This window comes from Oncorhynchus masou, chromosome 6 (assembly GCF_036934945.1).
Source record: "Oncorhynchus masou masou isolate Uvic2021 chromosome 6, UVic_Omas_1.1, whole genome shotgun sequence".
Classification (NCBI taxonomy): Eukaryota; Metazoa; Chordata; class Actinopteri; order Salmoniformes; family Salmonidae; genus Oncorhynchus; species Oncorhynchus masou.
Window position 1 is genome coordinate 57,239,921 of NC_088217.1, and position 17,123 is coordinate 57,257,043.

The 17,123-nt window shown below is 43.1% G+C and overlaps 1 protein-coding gene across 1 annotated transcript in view; it reads left to right on the forward strand.

Moving 5' to 3' along the window:
• LOC135542333 (kinesin heavy chain-like) overlaps positions 1–17,123 on the forward strand; it is a 143,177-nt gene that overhangs the window by 122,410 nt on the left and 3,644 nt on the right. Inside the window, exons 25-29 of the mRNA XM_064969219.1 lie at positions 11,847–12,063; positions 13,859–14,093; positions 14,238–14,506; positions 14,685–14,712; positions 16,501–16,604. Coding sequence (XP_064825291.1) covers positions 11,847–12,063; positions 13,859–14,093; positions 14,238–14,506; positions 14,685–14,712; positions 16,501–16,588 — 837 coding nt within the window. The 3' untranslated portion in view covers positions 16,589–16,604. The remainder of the gene's footprint in view (positions 1–11,846; positions 12,064–13,858; positions 14,094–14,237; positions 14,507–14,684; positions 14,713–16,500; positions 16,605–17,123) is intronic.

The window sequence follows — 17,123 nt, forward strand, 5'->3', positions numbered from 1 at the left end:
TTCCTTATAGGACACATCACTGCACTATATTCCTCTGTAAACTTGTCATCTCTGTATACCTGTCACAAGACCCACTGATGTTGATTTATAAAACCCTCTTAGGCCTCACTCCCCCCTATCTGAGATACCTACTGCAGCCCTCATCCTCCACATACAACACCCATTCTGCCAGTCACATTCTGTTAAACGTCCCCAAAGCACACACATCCCTGGGTCGCTCTTCTTTTCAGTTCAGGTCCAGTTTGAGTGTTTTTTGCAGCTCGTTCAGTCGCTAGCCTCTGCCTGATATCTGAAGACTGCACAGAAACAATGGGAAGAGAGGATTAGATAGAGATACAGTACACAAAGCATGAGGGACATTGAAGGTAAATCGCAAATACTACATGAAAATAGCAGTTGGATGGTTGTGTTGAGCCCTTGCTGAATTTACCGTGTCGGGTTGTGTGAGAGCAGTCAAGGCCTCCTGTGGACACAGTCCTGTGGACACAAACATGTTCATCAGACAAAGTTGTCATATCTTTCAAAAATACTTACCAGTAAAAAGATAGCGTACAATAACTTTTAATGGCTCCATAAAAAGGCTGTCCTGCTCCTCCTCTCTACCTAACTTTCCCTCACAATCCCCTTAGTTTCCTTTAGTTGGCTGCTCATGCATTTTACAGATTTATCATAGTAACTATCCTATACATATTGGCACAGATTTAAACTTATCAACATTAAATAGACACTTGGTAACTATAAATGTCACAATGCAGTCAGTCTATTTTCGGACAATCAGCTTATTTTACCACGTAGATCCAAGAACAATAGACTTGCATTTTGTTTTAACTTTATCAAACTACTCAGCTGTACGCTACAATGGATAGCCGACTGTCAATAAATTCCATCGACAACATGACATATAGCTAAGTTCATTCCGAAACACAATCCAGTTAATGCATTTATAGAAAGTCGTTGCATTCATGCATTGTTAATCCCAGCTAACGTTACCTCTGGCATAGCTACTGTAGCTAAATTCGCTACAGCCTGTGGACTGAGGTAAAGTAGGTTTTATATCAGACATTAACAGACATTCTCCGTGAAATCTCTTGTTCTCAATACCTTTTGCATTGAAACATCAAAACAAGTTCTAATTATTCTAAAAAGGCCTGTCTTACTTTTACAACCTTTGATTTGCATAAAAAGTAAAGTGTTGGTATGATATAAATAGTCAAATCATATAAAAATGCATTTAAATCTCTTGTTCGCAATAACGTTTGCAATGATTGTCAGAGAAACATCAAAACAGGTGCTAATTATTCTACAGAGGCCTGTCCTACTTTTACAAACTTTGATTTTCACAAGTTAGATTTTGATTTGGTAGAAATAATTCAATCATATAAAAATGCATTTCAAATCAAATGTATTTATATAGCCCTTCGTACATCAGCTGATATCTCAAAGTGCTGTACAGAAACCCAGCCTAAAACCCCAAACAGCAAGCAATGCAGGTGTAGAAGTACGGTGGCTAGGAAAAACTCCCTAGAAATGCCAAAACCTAGGAAGAAACCTAGAGAGGAACCAGGCTATGTGGGGTGGCCAGTCCTCTTCTGGCTGTGCCGGGTGGAGATTATAACAGAACATGGCCAAGATGTGCAAATGTTCATAAATGACCAGCATGGTCGAATGATAATAAGGCAGAACAGTTGAAACTGGAGCAGCAGCACAGCCAGGTGGACTGGGGACAGCAAGGGGTCATCATGTCAGGTAGTCCTGGGGCATGGTCCTAGGGCTCAGGTCCTCCGAGAGAGAGAGAAAGAGAGAAGGAGAGAATGCACACTTAGATTCACACAGGACACCGAATAGGACAGGAGAAGTACTCCAGATATAAGAAACTGACCCAAGCCCCCTCGACACAAACTACTGCAGCATAAATACTGGAGGTTGAGACAGGAGGGGTCAAGAGACACTGTGGCCCCATCCGAGGACACCCCCGGACAGGGCCAAACAGGAAGGATATAACCCCACCCACTTTGCCAAAGCACAGCCCCCACACCACTAGAGGGATATCTTCAACCACCAACTTACCATCCTGAGACAAGGCTGAGTATAGCCCACAAAGATCTCCGCCACTGCACAACCCAAGGGGGGGCGCGCCAACCCAGACAGGATGACCACAATCAGTGAATCAACCCACTCAGGTGACGCACCCCTTCCAGGGACAGCATGAGAGAGCCCCAGTAAGCCAGTGACTCAGCCCCTATAATAGGGTTAGAGGCAGAGAATCCCAGTGGAAAGAGGGGAACCGGCCAGACAGCGACAGCAAGGGCGGTTCGTTGCTCCAGAGCCTTTCCGTTCACCTTCCCACTCCTGGGCCAGACTACACTCAATCATATGACCCACTGAAGAGATGAGTCTTCAGTAAAGACATAAAAGGTTGAAACCGAGTTTGCGTCTCTGACATGGGTAGGCAGACCGTTCCATAGAAATTGAGCTCTATAGGAGAAAGCCCTGCCTCCAGCTGTTTGCTTAGAAATTCTAGGGACAATTAGGAGGCCTGCGTCTTGTGACCGTAGCGTACGTGTAGGTATGTACGGCAGGACCAAATCAGAGAGAGATAGGTAGGAGCAAGCCCATGTAATGCTTTGTAGGTTAGCAGTAAAACCTTGAAATCAGCCCTTGCTTTGACAGGAAGCCAGTGTAGGGAGGCTAGCCCTGGAGTAATATGATCAAATGTTTTGGTTCTAGTCAGGATTCTAGCAGCCGTGTTTAGCACTAACTGAAGTTTATTCAGTGCTTTATCCGGGTAGCCGGAAAGTAGAGCATTGCAGTAGTCTAACCTAGAAGTGACAAAAGCATGGATTAATTTTTCTGCATCATTTTTGGACAGAAAGTTTCTGATTTTTGCAATGTTACGTAGATGGAAAAAGCTGTCCTTGAAATAGTCTTGATATGTTCTTCAAAAGAGAAATCAGGGTCCAGAGTAACGCTGAGGTCCTTCAGTTTGAGACGACTGTACAACCATTAAGATTGTCAGATTCAACAGAAGATCTTTGTTTCTTGGGACCTAGAACAAGCATCTCTGTTTGGCCGAATTTAAAAGTAGAAAGTTTGCAGCCATCCACTTCCTTATGTCTGAAACACATGCTTCTAGCAAGGGCAATTATGGGGCTTCACCATGTTTCATTGAAATGTACAGATGTGTGTCATCCGCATAACAGTGAAAGTTAACATTATGTTTTCGAATAACAGCCCCAAGAGGTAAAATACAGAGAAAACAATAGTTGTCCTAAAACGGAACCTTGAGGAACACCGAAATTTACAGTTGATTTGTCAGAGGACAAACCATTCACAGAGAAACTGATATCTTTCCGACAGATAAGATCTAAACCAGGCCAGGACAGATGCAGAGCCTCGGTCCGATGCCATTAAAATGTAATTTACCACCTTCACAAGTGCAGTCTCAGTGCTATGAGTGCAGTCTCAGTGCTATGGGGTCTAAAACCAGACTGAAGCATTTCGTATACATTGTTTGTCTTCAGGAAGGCAGTGAGTTGCTGCGCAGCAGCCTTTTCTAACATTTGAGAGGAATGGAAGATTCGATATCGGCCGATAGTTTATATTTTCTGGGTCAAGGTTTGGCTTTTTCAAGAGAGGCTTTTACTGCCACTTTGTGAGTTTGGTACACATCCAGTGGATAGAGAGCTGTTTATTATGTTCAACATAGGAGGGCCAAGCACAGGAAGCAGCTCTTTCAGTAGTTTAGTTGGAATAGGGTCCAGTATGCAGCTTGAAGGTTTAGAGGCCATGATTATTTTCATCATTGTGTCAAGAGATATAGTACTAAAACACTTGAGCGTCTCTCTTGATCCTAGGTCCTGGCAGAGTTGTGCAGACTCAGGACAACTGAGCTTTGAAGGAATACGCAGATTTAAAGAGGAATCCGTAATTTGCTTTCTAATAATCATAATCTTTTCCTCAAAGAAGTTCATGAATTTATCACTGCTAAAGTGACAGCCATCCTCTTGCGGAATGCTGCTTTTTAGTTAGCGACAGTATCAAAAAGGAATTTCGGATTGTTCTTATTTTCCTCAATTAAGTTAGAAAAATAGGATGATCGAGCAGCATTAAGGGCTCTTCGGTACTGCACGGTACTGTCTTTCCAAGCTAGTCGGAAGACTTCCAGTGGTGTGGTGCCATTTCCGTTCCAATTTTCTGGAAGCTTGCTTCAGAGCTCGGGTATTTTCTGTGTACCAGGGAGCTAGTTTCTTATGAGAAATGTTTAGTTTTTAGGGGTGCAACTGCATCTAGGGTATTGCGCAAGGTTAAATTGCGTTCCTCAGTTAGGTGGTTAACTGATTTTTGTCCTCTGGCGTCCATGGGTAGACAGAGGGAATCTGGAAGGACATCAAGGAATCTTTGTGTTGTCTGTGAATTTATAGCACGACTTTTGATGTTCTTTGGTTGGGGTCTGAGCAGATGATTTGTTGCAATTGCAAACATAATAAATTGGTGGTCCGATAGTCCAGGATTATGAGGAAAAACATTAAGATCCACAACATTTATTCCATGGGACAAAACTAGGTCCAGAGTATGACTGACAGTGAGTGGGTCCAGAGACATGTTGGACAAAACCCACTGAGTCGATGATGGCTCCGAAAGCCTTTTGAAGTGGGTCTGGACTTTTCCATGTGAATATTAAAGTCAAAGATCAGAATATTATCTGCTATGACTACAAGGTCCGATAGGAATCCAGGGAACTCAATGAGGAACACTGTATATGGCCCAGGATGCCTGTAAACTGTAGCTATAAAAAGTGATTGAGTAGGCTGCATAGATTTCATGACTAGAAGCTCAAAAGACGAAAACGTCATTTTTTTGTAAATTGAAATTTGCTATCGTAAATGTTAGCAACACCTCCGCCTTTGCGGGATGCACGGGGGATATGGTCACTAGTGTAGCCAAGAGGTGAGGCCTCATTTAACACAGTAAATTCATCAGGCTTAAGCCATGTTTCAGTCAGGCCAATCACATCAAGATTATCAGTGATTAGTTAATTGACTATAATTGCCTTTGAAGTAAGGGATCTAACATTAAGTAGCCCTATTTTGAGATGTGAGGTATCATGATCTCTTTCAATAATGACAGGAGTGGAGGTGGTCTTTATCCTAGTGAGATTGCTAAGGCGAAGACCGCCATGTTTAGTTTTGCCCAACCTAGGTCGAGGCACAGACACGGTCTCAATGGTGATAGCTGAGCTGACTACACTGACGGTGCTAGTGGCAGACTCCACTATGCGGGCAGGCTGGCTAACAGCCTGCTGCCTGGCCTGCACCCTATTTCATTGTGGAGCTAGAGGAGTTAGAGCCCTGTCTGTCTATGTTGGTAGATAAGATGAGAGCACCCCTCCAGCTAGGATGGAGTCCGTTACTCCTCAGCAGGTCAGGCTTGGTCCTGTTTGTGGGTGAGTCCTAGAAAGAGGGCCAATTAGCTACAAATTCTATATTTTGGGAGGGGCAGAAAAGTTTTCAACCAGCGGTTGAGTTGTAAGACTCTGCTGTAGAGCTCATCACTCCCCCTAACTGGGAGGGGGCCAGAGACCATTACTCGATGCCGACACATCTTTCTAGCTGATTTACACTCAGAAGCTATGTTGCGCTTGGTGATCTCTGACTGTTTCATCCTAACATCGTTGGTGCCGACGTGGATAACAATCTCTATACTCTCAACACTCGCCAGTTTTAGCTTTAGCCAGCACCATCTTCAGATTAGCCTTAACATCGGTAGCCCTGCCCCCTGGTAAACAGTGTTTGATCGCTGGATGATTAGTTTTAAGTCTAATACTGCGGGTAATGGAGTCGCCAATGACTAGAGTTTTCAATTTGTCAGAGCTAACGGTGGGAATCTTCGGCGTCTCAGACCCCGTAACGGGAGGAGTAGAGACCAGAGAAGACTCGGCCTCTGACTCCGACTCGCTGCTTAACCTCTTGATACTCCCCACCCCGGATCCGGGATCGTGAATAAAGCCTCAGGCTCATTAGCATAACGCACCGTTAACGATTTCTGAAAATCGCAAATAAAATGAAAATAATGCACCTGCTCTCAAGCTTAGCCTTTTCTTAACACTGTCATCTCAGATTTTCAAAATATGCTTTTGAACCATAGCAAATCACTAATTTGTGTAAGAGTATGCTAAGCTAGCTTAGCATTTTGAGTAGCATTTAGCACGCAACATTTTCACAAAAACCAGAACCAAATAAATAAAATCATTTACCTTTGAAGAGCTTCGGATGTTTTCAATGAGGAGACTCTGTTACATAGCAAATGTTCAGTTTTTCCTGAAAGAATCTTTGTGTAGGAGAAATCGCTCCGTTTTGTACATCACATTTGGCTACCGAAATGAACCGAAAATTCAGTCACCAAAACGTCAAACTTTTTCCGAATTAACTCCATAATAATCGACCGAAACATGGCAAACGTTGTTTGGAATCAATCCTCAAGGTGTTTTTTCACATATCTCTTCATTGATATGCAGTTCGTGGAAGCCTGCTTTCCCCTCAGAATCCCATGGAAAAATACCAGCAGCTGAAAAAGACGCACCAATTTCGGCGCAGGACACCGGGCGGACACCTGGAAAATGTAGTCTCTTATGGTCAATCTTCCAATGATATGCCTACAAATACGTCACAATGCTGCAGACACTTTGGGGAAACGACAGAAAGGGCAGGCTCATTCCTCTCGCATTCACAGCCATATAAGGAGACAATGGAAAACGGAGCCTCAAATCCTGCTGGTTTCCTGGATGCCGTTTCATCTTGGTTCTGCCTGTATCTCCCGTTCTAGGGCACCCACAGAGAATATCCTTGCAGTTCTGGAAACGTCAGAGTGTTTTCTTTCCAAAGCTATCAATTATATGCATAGTCGAGCATCTTTTTGTGACAAAATATTGCGCTTAAAACGGGCACGTCTTTTTATCCAACAATGAAATAGCACCCCCATAGCATCAAGAGGTTTGGGGAAAACCGGTTGAAAGTTTGTCGGCTGAATGAGCGACACCGGTTGAGCATTCCTACAGCATTGCCTTCCAGAAACCGTGAGAAAGTTGTCCGGCTGCGGGGACTGTGCCAGGGGATTTATACTACTATCTGTACTTACTGGTGGCACAGACGCTGTTTCATCCTTTCCTACACTGAAATTACCCTTGCCTAACGATTGCGTCTGAAGCTGGGCTTGTAGCACAGCTATCCTCGCCGTAAGGATATCGTTCTCCTGTATGAGTACAGCGATTGCAATTAGAAGGCATTATGTTACTACTTAGCTTCGGCTGTTGGAGGTCCTGACGAACCGTGTCCAGATAAATCGTCCAGAGTGAAAAAGTTGAGGGAAAAAACTAAAATATAAACAATAATTAAAAAGTAAAAACCGTAAAGTTGTCAGGTAGCAAAATAGATTGGCAACAAAACACAGCAACTCGTAAAAAGCAACTCGTAAACAAGTCTGCAAGTTGTGACCAGAAATGACGTCGCTCAACTTTTATATATCTCTTAATTGCAATAATTTTTATATTTATTGTCATAGAATGTCACACCCTGACCTGGGTATTCTGTTTTCTTTATTGTTTTGGTTAGGTCAGGGTGTGACATGGGTGATGTGTTTTTGTACTGTCTAGGGGTTTTGTAAGTTTATGGGGTTGCTTACCATCTTGGTGTTTATATATGTCTATGGTTGCCTAGATTGGTTCTCAATTAGAGCCAGGTGTTTATCGTTGTCTCTGATTGGGAACCATATTTAGGCAGCCATCTTCTTTTGGTATTTCGTGGGTTATTGTCTGTGTTATGTTGCATTTAGCACATTGTTTCAATAGCGGTCATGGTCGTCTTATTAGTTTAGTGTACTTCGTGTTTTCGTCAATCATTAAAGTATGCATTCACACCATGCTGCGCTTTGGTCTCCTCCATACGACAATCGTGACATAGAAACATGAAAACAAGTGCAAAATATTCAAAAAGCATCTGGGAAAGACACGAAGAGACAAATACCTTAATTGGAGAAACAGGAAGAAGTGACATCAAGAAGAGGACAACAATGCAGAGAATATTTAAAACATTTCCTGATTAATCCTGTCATCACGACTTCACTCTTATATAGAAAAACCTTCAACTTTCTAAGTTATAGTAGTTTTAGTTATGTAAACCATTTATCAACAGCATCTACTGATTCTCAATTGCTTAAACAGTAGGCCGCATTAAATCTGCATTAGGCTATACACTCGCATAGCTACTTTTCAAAGCTTTGTGGAAAGGGAAGAAGACACCAGTGTGACTTGACAATGCGCATCACAGTCCACAAAATGTATTTAGGTTATACAGCTCAGGGATGGGGCTGTGGAAATGTAACCACTCATGATATTCATTTAATATCAACACTTAATTTTATAATCCACTGACAAAGCAGTTTCTCAAACATTTCAATATTTATTTTTCTATTGTTTTAATAAACCACTAATTCAAGCTGAACTGGAAGAAGTGGCTGCAGCTATGGTCCTATTGTGTCTACAACCGTCTCCAGAATCCCAGTGAAGTATCTGGTATCTGATAACAAGGTCCTACAAAGGGTAGTGTGAACTTCCTGCCATCCAGAACCTCTATGCAAGGTGGTTTCAGAGGAAGGCCCTAAAAATTGTCAAGACTGTAGATAGACTGTTCTCACTGCTACTGCATGGCAAACGGTACCAGACCACTAAGTCTTGGTACTGGTACCCGTGTGTATAGAGCCAGGTTATCATTGTTCATTCATTCCTTGTGTTTTGTTATTATTTGTTTGTTTTCTGTATTCTACATTGTTGGGAATGGCCTGTATATAAGCATTTCAATGTTAGTTTACTGTTGTTTACAAATCAGGTGACAAAAATGTGATTTTTTGATCACATGAAATTGTATTTCGAGCCTATCCATATGTAACATAATACACTATATGCATTTTTTTTAAATTACCTTTATTTAATCAGGCAAGTCAGTTACGAACAAATTCTTATTTTCAATGACGGCCTAGGAACAGTGGGTTAACTGCCTATTCAGGGGCAGAACAGATTTGTACCTTGTCAGCTCAGGGGTTTGAACTTGCAACCTTCCGGTTGCTAGTCCACCGCTCTAACCGCTAGTGCATTCGGCTATTTTTCTTATTTTTTATTTTTTTATTTCACCAGGTAGGCAAGTTGAGAACAAGTTCTCAATTACAATTGCGACCTGGACAAGATAAAGCAAAGTAGTTCGATACATACACAGATTTACACATGAAGTAAAACAAACATACAGTCAATAAAACAGTAGAAAAATAAGTCTATATACAATGTGAGCAAGTGAGGTGAGATAAGGGAGGTAAAGGCAAAAAAGACCATGGTGGCAAAGTAAGTACAATATAGCAAGTAAAACACTGGAATGGTTGATTTGCAGTGGAAGAATGTGCAAAGTAGAGATAAAAATAATGGGGTGCAAAGGAGCAAAATAAATAGATAAATACAGTAGGGATGGGCTATGTACAGGTGCAGCTGCTCTGACAGCTGGTGCTTAAAGCTAGTGAGGGAGATAAGTGTTTCCAGTTTCAGAGATTTTTGTAGTTCGTTCCAGTCATTGGCTGCAGAGAACTGGAAGGGGAGGTGGCCAAAGGAAGAATTGTTTTGGGGGTGACCAGAGAGATATACCTGCGGGAGCGCGTGCTACAGGTGGGTGCTGCTATGTTGACCAGCGAGCTGAGATAAGAGGGGACTACCTAGCAGGGTCTTGTGGATGACCTGGAGCCAGTGGGTTTGGCAACGAGTATGAAGCGAGGGCCAGCCAACGAGAGCATACAGGTCGCAGTGGTGGGTAGTATATGGGGCTTTGGTGACAAAACGGATGGCACTGTGATAGACTGCATCCAATTTGTTGAGTAGGGTATTGGAGGCTATTTTGTAAATGACATCGCCGAAGTCTAGGATCGGTAGGATGGTCAGTTTTACAAGGGTATGTTTGGCAGCATGAGTGAAGGATGCTTTGTTGCGAAATATGAAGCCAATTCTAGATTTAACTTTGGATTGGAGATGTTTGATGTGGGTCTGGAAGGAGAGTTTATAACCTAACCAGACACCTAGGTAATTGTAGTTGTCCACATATTCTAAATCAGAGTAGTGATGTTGGGCAGGTGCTGGCAGTGATCAGTTGAAGAGCATGCATTTAGTTTTACTTGTATTTAACCTCTAGCGTCGCGCAATCCCGTATCCGGGAGCGTAATCATAGCCTCAAGCTCATTAGCATAACGCAATGTTAACTATTCATGAAAATCGCAAATGAAATGAAATAAATATATTGGCTCACAAGCTTAGCCTTTTGTTAACACTGTCATCTCAGATTTTCAAAATATGCTTTTCAACCATAGCTACACAAGCATTTGTGTAAGAGTATTGATAGCTAGCATAGCATTAAGCCTAGCATTCAGCAGGCAACATTTTCACAAAAACAAGAAAAGCATTCAAATAAAATAATTTACCTTTGAAGAACTTCGGATGTTTTCAATGAGGAGACTCTCAGGTAGATAGCAAATGTTCAGTTTTTCCAAAAAGATTATTTGGCAAACGTTGTTTAGAATCAATCCTCAAGGTGTTTTTCACATATCTATTCGATGATAAATCATTCGTGGCAGTTGACTTTCTCCTCTGAAGCAACTGGAAAAATGCACGCAGCTGGAGATTACGCAATAATTGACGGAGGACACCAAGTGGGCACCTGGTAAATGTAGTCTCTTATGGTCAATCTTCCAATGATATGCCTACAAATACGTCACAATGCTGCAGACACCTTGGGGAAACGACAGAAAGTGTAGTCAAGTTCTTCCACACAGATCTTGACAAACCATTTCTGTATGGATCTTGCTTTGTGCACTGGGGCATTGTCATGCTGAAACAGTGAAGGAACTTTTGCCTCAAAGTTAGAAGCACATAATGGTATAGAATGTCATTGTCTGCGGTAGCGTTAAGATTTCCCTTCTCTGGAACTAAGGAGCCTAAACCATGAAAAACAGCCCCAGACCATTATTCCTCCTCCACCAAACTTTCAGTTGGCACTTTGCATTGTGGCAGGTAGTGTTCTCCTGTCATCTGCCAAACTCAGATTTGTCCGTCGGACTGCCAGATGGTAAAGTTTGATTTATCACTCCAGAGAACGCGTCTCCAGTGCTCCAGAATCCAATGCCGGCAAGCTTTACACCACTCCAGCCGACGCTTGGCATTGTGCATGGTGATCTTAGGTTTGTGTGCGGCTGCTCGGCCATGGAAACCCATTTCATATAGCTCCCGACGAACATTTGTGCTTAAGTTGCTTCCAGACGCAGTTTGGAACTCAGTGGTGAGCGTTGCAACCGAGGACAGAAGACTTTTACATGCTACTTGCTACGGCACTCAACCTTCCCGTTCTATGAGCTTCTGTTGCCTACTACTTCGCAGCTATCGTTGTTGCTCCTAGACTTTTCCACTTCACAATAACAGCACATACAGTTGACCGAGGCAGCACGAGCAGGGAAGAAATTTGCAGAACTGACTTGTTGAAAATGTGACATCGTATTATGGTGCCACGATGAGTCACTAAGCTCTTCAGTAGGCCATTCTAGTGCCAATGTTTGTCTATGAGGTTGCATGGCAGGGTTTCCGACCTTATACACCTGTCAGCAACAGATGTGGCTGAAATAGCCAAATTCACTAATTTGAAGGGGTATCCACATACTTTTGTATATATAGTGTCTATTCCAATAGCGAATATTAGATATGTTGTTGACATCAGGCTATTTTTAATCACTCTCATGACTATTGCCTCCCCATCTCTTTTTTTTCTCTCCAGTTGGTACGTGATAATGCAGACCTGCGTTGTGAGCTTCCTAAGCTGGAGAAGCGTCTTCGGTCTACAGCTGAGAGAGTGCGGGCGTTGGAAGGTGCACTGAAAGAGGCTAAGGAGGGGGCCATGAAGGACCGTAGACGCTATCAACAGGAAGTGGAGAGTATCAAAGACGTTATGAGGGCCAAGAACCCCCTCCGTAGGCAACATGCTGCCCAGATAGGTAATGATACACGCACACACACGCACAGACAAACATAAATGCATGAACACCACTCAGGTAGGTAACACACAGGTCTCACACACCCAAACACACGCAGCTCAGATACCTAACACACACAATGATAGTAATTTTTTTTTTAACATCATTATTACTAACACTAATTGGAGCAAACTAATGAACTTATGCTTCTACTTCCAGATTATACATACTAAACTAAAAAAAGAAAAGGCCCGTTTTCAGGACGCTGTCTTTCAAAGATAATTCGTAAAAATCCAAATAACTTCACAGATCTTCATTGAAAAGGATAAACACTGTTTCCCATGCTTGTTCAATTAACCATAAACAATTGGAACGGTCGTTAAGACAGTAACAGCTTACAGACGGTAGGCAATTAAGGAAGCAGTTATGAAAACAGGACACTAAAGAGGCCTTTCTACTGACTCTGAAAAACACCAAAAAAAGATGCCCAGGGTCCCTGCTCATCGGCATGAACGTGCCTTAGGCATGCTGCAAGGACGCATGAGGACTGCAGATGTGGCCAGGGTAATAAATTGCAATATCCGTACTGTGACAGTGCTACAGCGAGACAGGACGGATAGCTGATCGTCCTCACAGTGGCAGACCACGTGTAACACCTGCACAGGATCGGTACATCCGAACATACCTGCGGGACAGGTACAGGATGACAACAACTGCCCGAGTTATATCAGGAATGCACAATCCCTCCATCAGTGCTCAGACTGTCCGCAATCGCCTGAGAGAGGCTGGACTGAAGGCTTGTAGGCCTGTTGTAAGGCAGGTCCTCACCAGACATCACCGGCAACAATGTTGCCTATGGGCACACACACACACCGTCGCTGGACCAGACAGGACTGGCAAAAAGTGCTCTTCACTGACGAGTCACGGTTTTGTCTCACCGGGGGTGATAGTCGGATTCGCATTTATCGTGGAAGGAATGAGCGTATCACCGAGCCCTGTACTCTGGAGCGGGATCGATTTGGAGTTGGAGGGCCCGTCATGGTCTGGGGCGGTGTGTCACAGCATCATCGGACTGAGCTTGTTGTCATTGTAGACAATTACAGGGAAGACATCCTCCTCCCTCATGTGGAGTTCCTGCAGACTCATCGTGACATTACCCTCAGGCATGACAATGCCACCAGCCATAATGCTCGTTCTGTACGTGATTTCCAGCAAGACAGGAATGTCAGTGTTTTCCCATTGGCCAGCGAAGAGCCCGGATCTCAATTCCATTGAGCATGTTTGGGACATGTTGGATCGGAGGGTGTGGGCTAGGACCATTCCCACCAGAAATGTCCGGGAACTTTCAGGTGCCTTGGTAACATCTCTCAGCAAGAACTGGCAAATCTGGTGCAGTCCATGAGGAGGAGATGCTCTACAGTACTTCATGCAGCTGGTGGCCACACTGATTGTTACTTTTGATTTTGACCCCCCTTTTGTTCAGGGACACATTCAATTTCTGTTTGTCACCTGTCTGTGGAACTTGTTCAGTTTATTTCTCAGTTGTTGAATCTTGTTATGTTCATACCAATATTTACACATGTTACATTTGCTGAAAATTAACTCAGAGGACGCTTCTTTTTTTGCTGATTTTATATAAAATTCTATTGGTTTCAATAATTTAGTATAATCATTTAAATTGAAAACTTCAAAGTTTTTAATCCGCTGTCGTGTTGCATATCTATTTATTAACCATGTGCCATGATGATGATGATTATAACTACGATGATGACAATGATGATTTTGATACCAACATTGCTTTGTTTTCTCTTTCCAGCCAAGCCCGTCCGTCCGGGCCAGTTCCCACTCTGCTCCCCCACCAACCCATGGGTTCGCATTACTGAACAGCAACACTCCATCCATTTTAGTAACGCCATGTTCCAGATCCCCAGCCAGACAGCTAGCCATCACACCAGCCACCCTGCCACTCCCCCAGCTACAGCATCTAACTCCAACCCCCCCCAGACCAAGAATCACCACTCCAGTGAGACGAGCCGCCATCAGACCAAGACGTGAGTACAAACATAGGAATGGAGCTCGCTGTGTATGAGCTTTATACAAAAGTGCAAACATGACACTGAAGTGTAATTTTACATTATTGATTGAAACACTGTACATTCATGACTAGGTGACTGATGAGTCTGTCTGTCTTGTAGGGTGCCAGCTGAGCCAATCAAAACCACAGCAGTGGACAACGGCACAGTAAAGGACACTACAGTGCAGAAGACTACAGTGGATAACCCAACAGTGGACAATGTCGCCACAGTAGATCATTCTCCAGTGAAGCACCCTCCAGTGGATAACACTACAGTGAATAACTCCGCAGTGAAGCACCCTACAGAGAAGGACACTACAGAAAAAGGCTCTACATTGAAGGACCCTACAGTCAACTCTACAGAAATGGTGGATGTTGACAGTGTCAACGGTAAGGTTAACAGCATTCAATGTTCCCCACTTCAACTCACTCCTCACTTGGTCTGCTCCATAGAAATACAGTAGATATAATTAGTGTAATTCTATTTCTATGATCTGCACTCCTCGCTGTTCACTATACACTGGCCTGACTGCATCCTCACCCTGACACCTGCTTCATCTATCCACAGGGAACACTACAGATATCAATGACAACAGGTAAGACTGCCCACCACTGTCACAGACCTGGCTGCCGTTATGTATTGAATCCCCCTGCAGGCTTGTACTACACCACACTACTATGTGGCATGCAAATCTCGTTCCACAAAATTAGTGCCTTGTCTTGTAACGGTTTTGACTTGAGGCTATTATTTATAGGGGTGCCAGGTAGGTTGTGCCTACCAGAGAAAACATTGGTTTCTCCTTTTAGTTTGGGAGGGAATGAGTCCCATCTGGTCCGTCAAGTCTACACCAATACAAAAGGACTTATGTAAAAGTCAGGATGGAAATAAACTTTTCATAAACCATTAAAACATTGGAAATAACGTCCAAAACAACTATTATTTTGTGTGGGTTGTATTAGCAACATCAATGATTACACACACATATAATATAACAATGAGTTCTGGTTCCTCCAGAAATGTCCTGTACCTCGGGCCTAAAAAGAGTCCAGCCCGGTAAAGGAGTTCAGGGAACTCAAGTGACTTCTGTCACGCAATGTTTGTCCGTTCATTCAGTGTAGCGTAAACCCAGTATTAATCATACAATCCATACAACAATTATTTCACCACAGAACTTTAAAGCGTATCAACTCTTACTAAGTCCTCAACTACAACTAACTACATAAATCACCGTACACATGACATCAAAACAAATGAAATACCGTATACAAAAACGTGGTGGTCAGTCAGACAATCCGCCAATAGATCTCCAGCGGAGAAAGGCCATGAAGAACAGTGAAGTGTAGTCCACGGAAGCAAAGAGTGGATCCGATCCTGGGTAAAACTTAATTAGGCTACAAAACACACGTTTAACGGCAACAAAACAACGGAATAGAGACGCGTCGGGAACTAAGGGTTGAACACATCCTCATTCACGTCTCCATCACAACCCCCCTTTTTGCGCAGCTGATGCTGGCTATTTAATTGGGATTTAAAGGGAAAGCAACCTATTGGAAGGAGCTGCACTGAGACGGTTCAGAAAAATTCAGGGCCGTCACAGTGTATCCCTTTGATATTTTAAGTAAAGATTATGCACAAATATTGAAAAGCCTGTTATATTACATGAAGTGCATTTGAATAAAGACCACATAGACAAATCCATAAATCAAGCCTTGCTAAAATGCAAACGTCCGCATTTTGAAATGTCCCTCTGTGCTCCCGGTTGGCAAAACAGTCACTGGTTTGAATCCAGTGTCTATCACATCTGGCTGTGATTGGGAGTCCCGTATGGCGGCACACAATTGGCCCAGCATCATCCGGGTTTGGCTGGGGTAGGCCGTCATTGTGAATAGGAATTTGTTGCCGACTTGCCTAGTTAAATAAAAAAATAAAACATCCTCTTACTTTTCATAAGATTTTAACCTACTTAATCCCAAAATGTATCTAGCATTTTTTGCACATGTCCAAATCATGCAAAAGTATCAAAAATCTATTGTGAAGCTCAACATAGTCACTTACAGATGATTTGACCATGATGCGCAAAAAATGCTCATATCTGTCCCATGACTTGAATGGGATTTAGGCAGTGAACGCTAAAATGTTAGCATGTGGAAACAGTGCCAGGAAACTAAACCAAAGCATGGATTGCCGTCATACCTCGTCCATAGACTGTTTACAGAGTGCGAAAACCTATATGTAATTTTGTAATTTGTGCCTCACTGCTATGCTGTGCTGCTGCTGGTTTCGTTCTGCTGCTGTGGCCTACCTTCCTGAGTGCCTCCCGCTTGCCCTGCCTGGTGTTGTATAGCATGTCTCTGAGTGTCCACTCTACTGTTGCTGTTTCCAGGAATGATGTGCAGCACTGCGACAACCACAACCAGGAGAACCCAGCCAAACTGCACCACGTCATCCAGCCAGAACAGACTGCCAGCTAGTGACCCAGCTCGATAGGTAAGGAAGGGGAGGGAGAATATTAAATATTGAATGAGTATGTCATAACAGACAATCTAAGATGGCAGATTCACTGCCTTGTGTATTTCTGCCCTCTCTCTTTCTACCCCTCTCTCTGTTTCTCTCCGGGAGAGGGAGATAGAAAGGGAGAAGAAGATGGAGTGCAATGGACTGGACGTGCTTATGCTGATTTCCAAATGGCCAGAGAGCCCCTAATATACCCCCTATTGGGTAGATGTAGGAATTATTGTTATTAGTATGGCTTCATCTTGCCTTCTAATTGGCTGGGTGGAAATAAGGAGTTGGACGATGGATGCGTCCTAAATGGAAAAGTAGTGCACTATATAGGGAATATGGTGCCATTTGGGATGCAAACTAGGAGTTAATTTCAGCATTAGACTCCAGCTGAGTCTAGTGAAATTCAACTCCACAGTTCTTCCCACTCACAATAAAGACTATATTATCAGACGTAATCTAAGCCTGCAAGTACTTATTTGACTCACTGCCTTGTTTATTCTT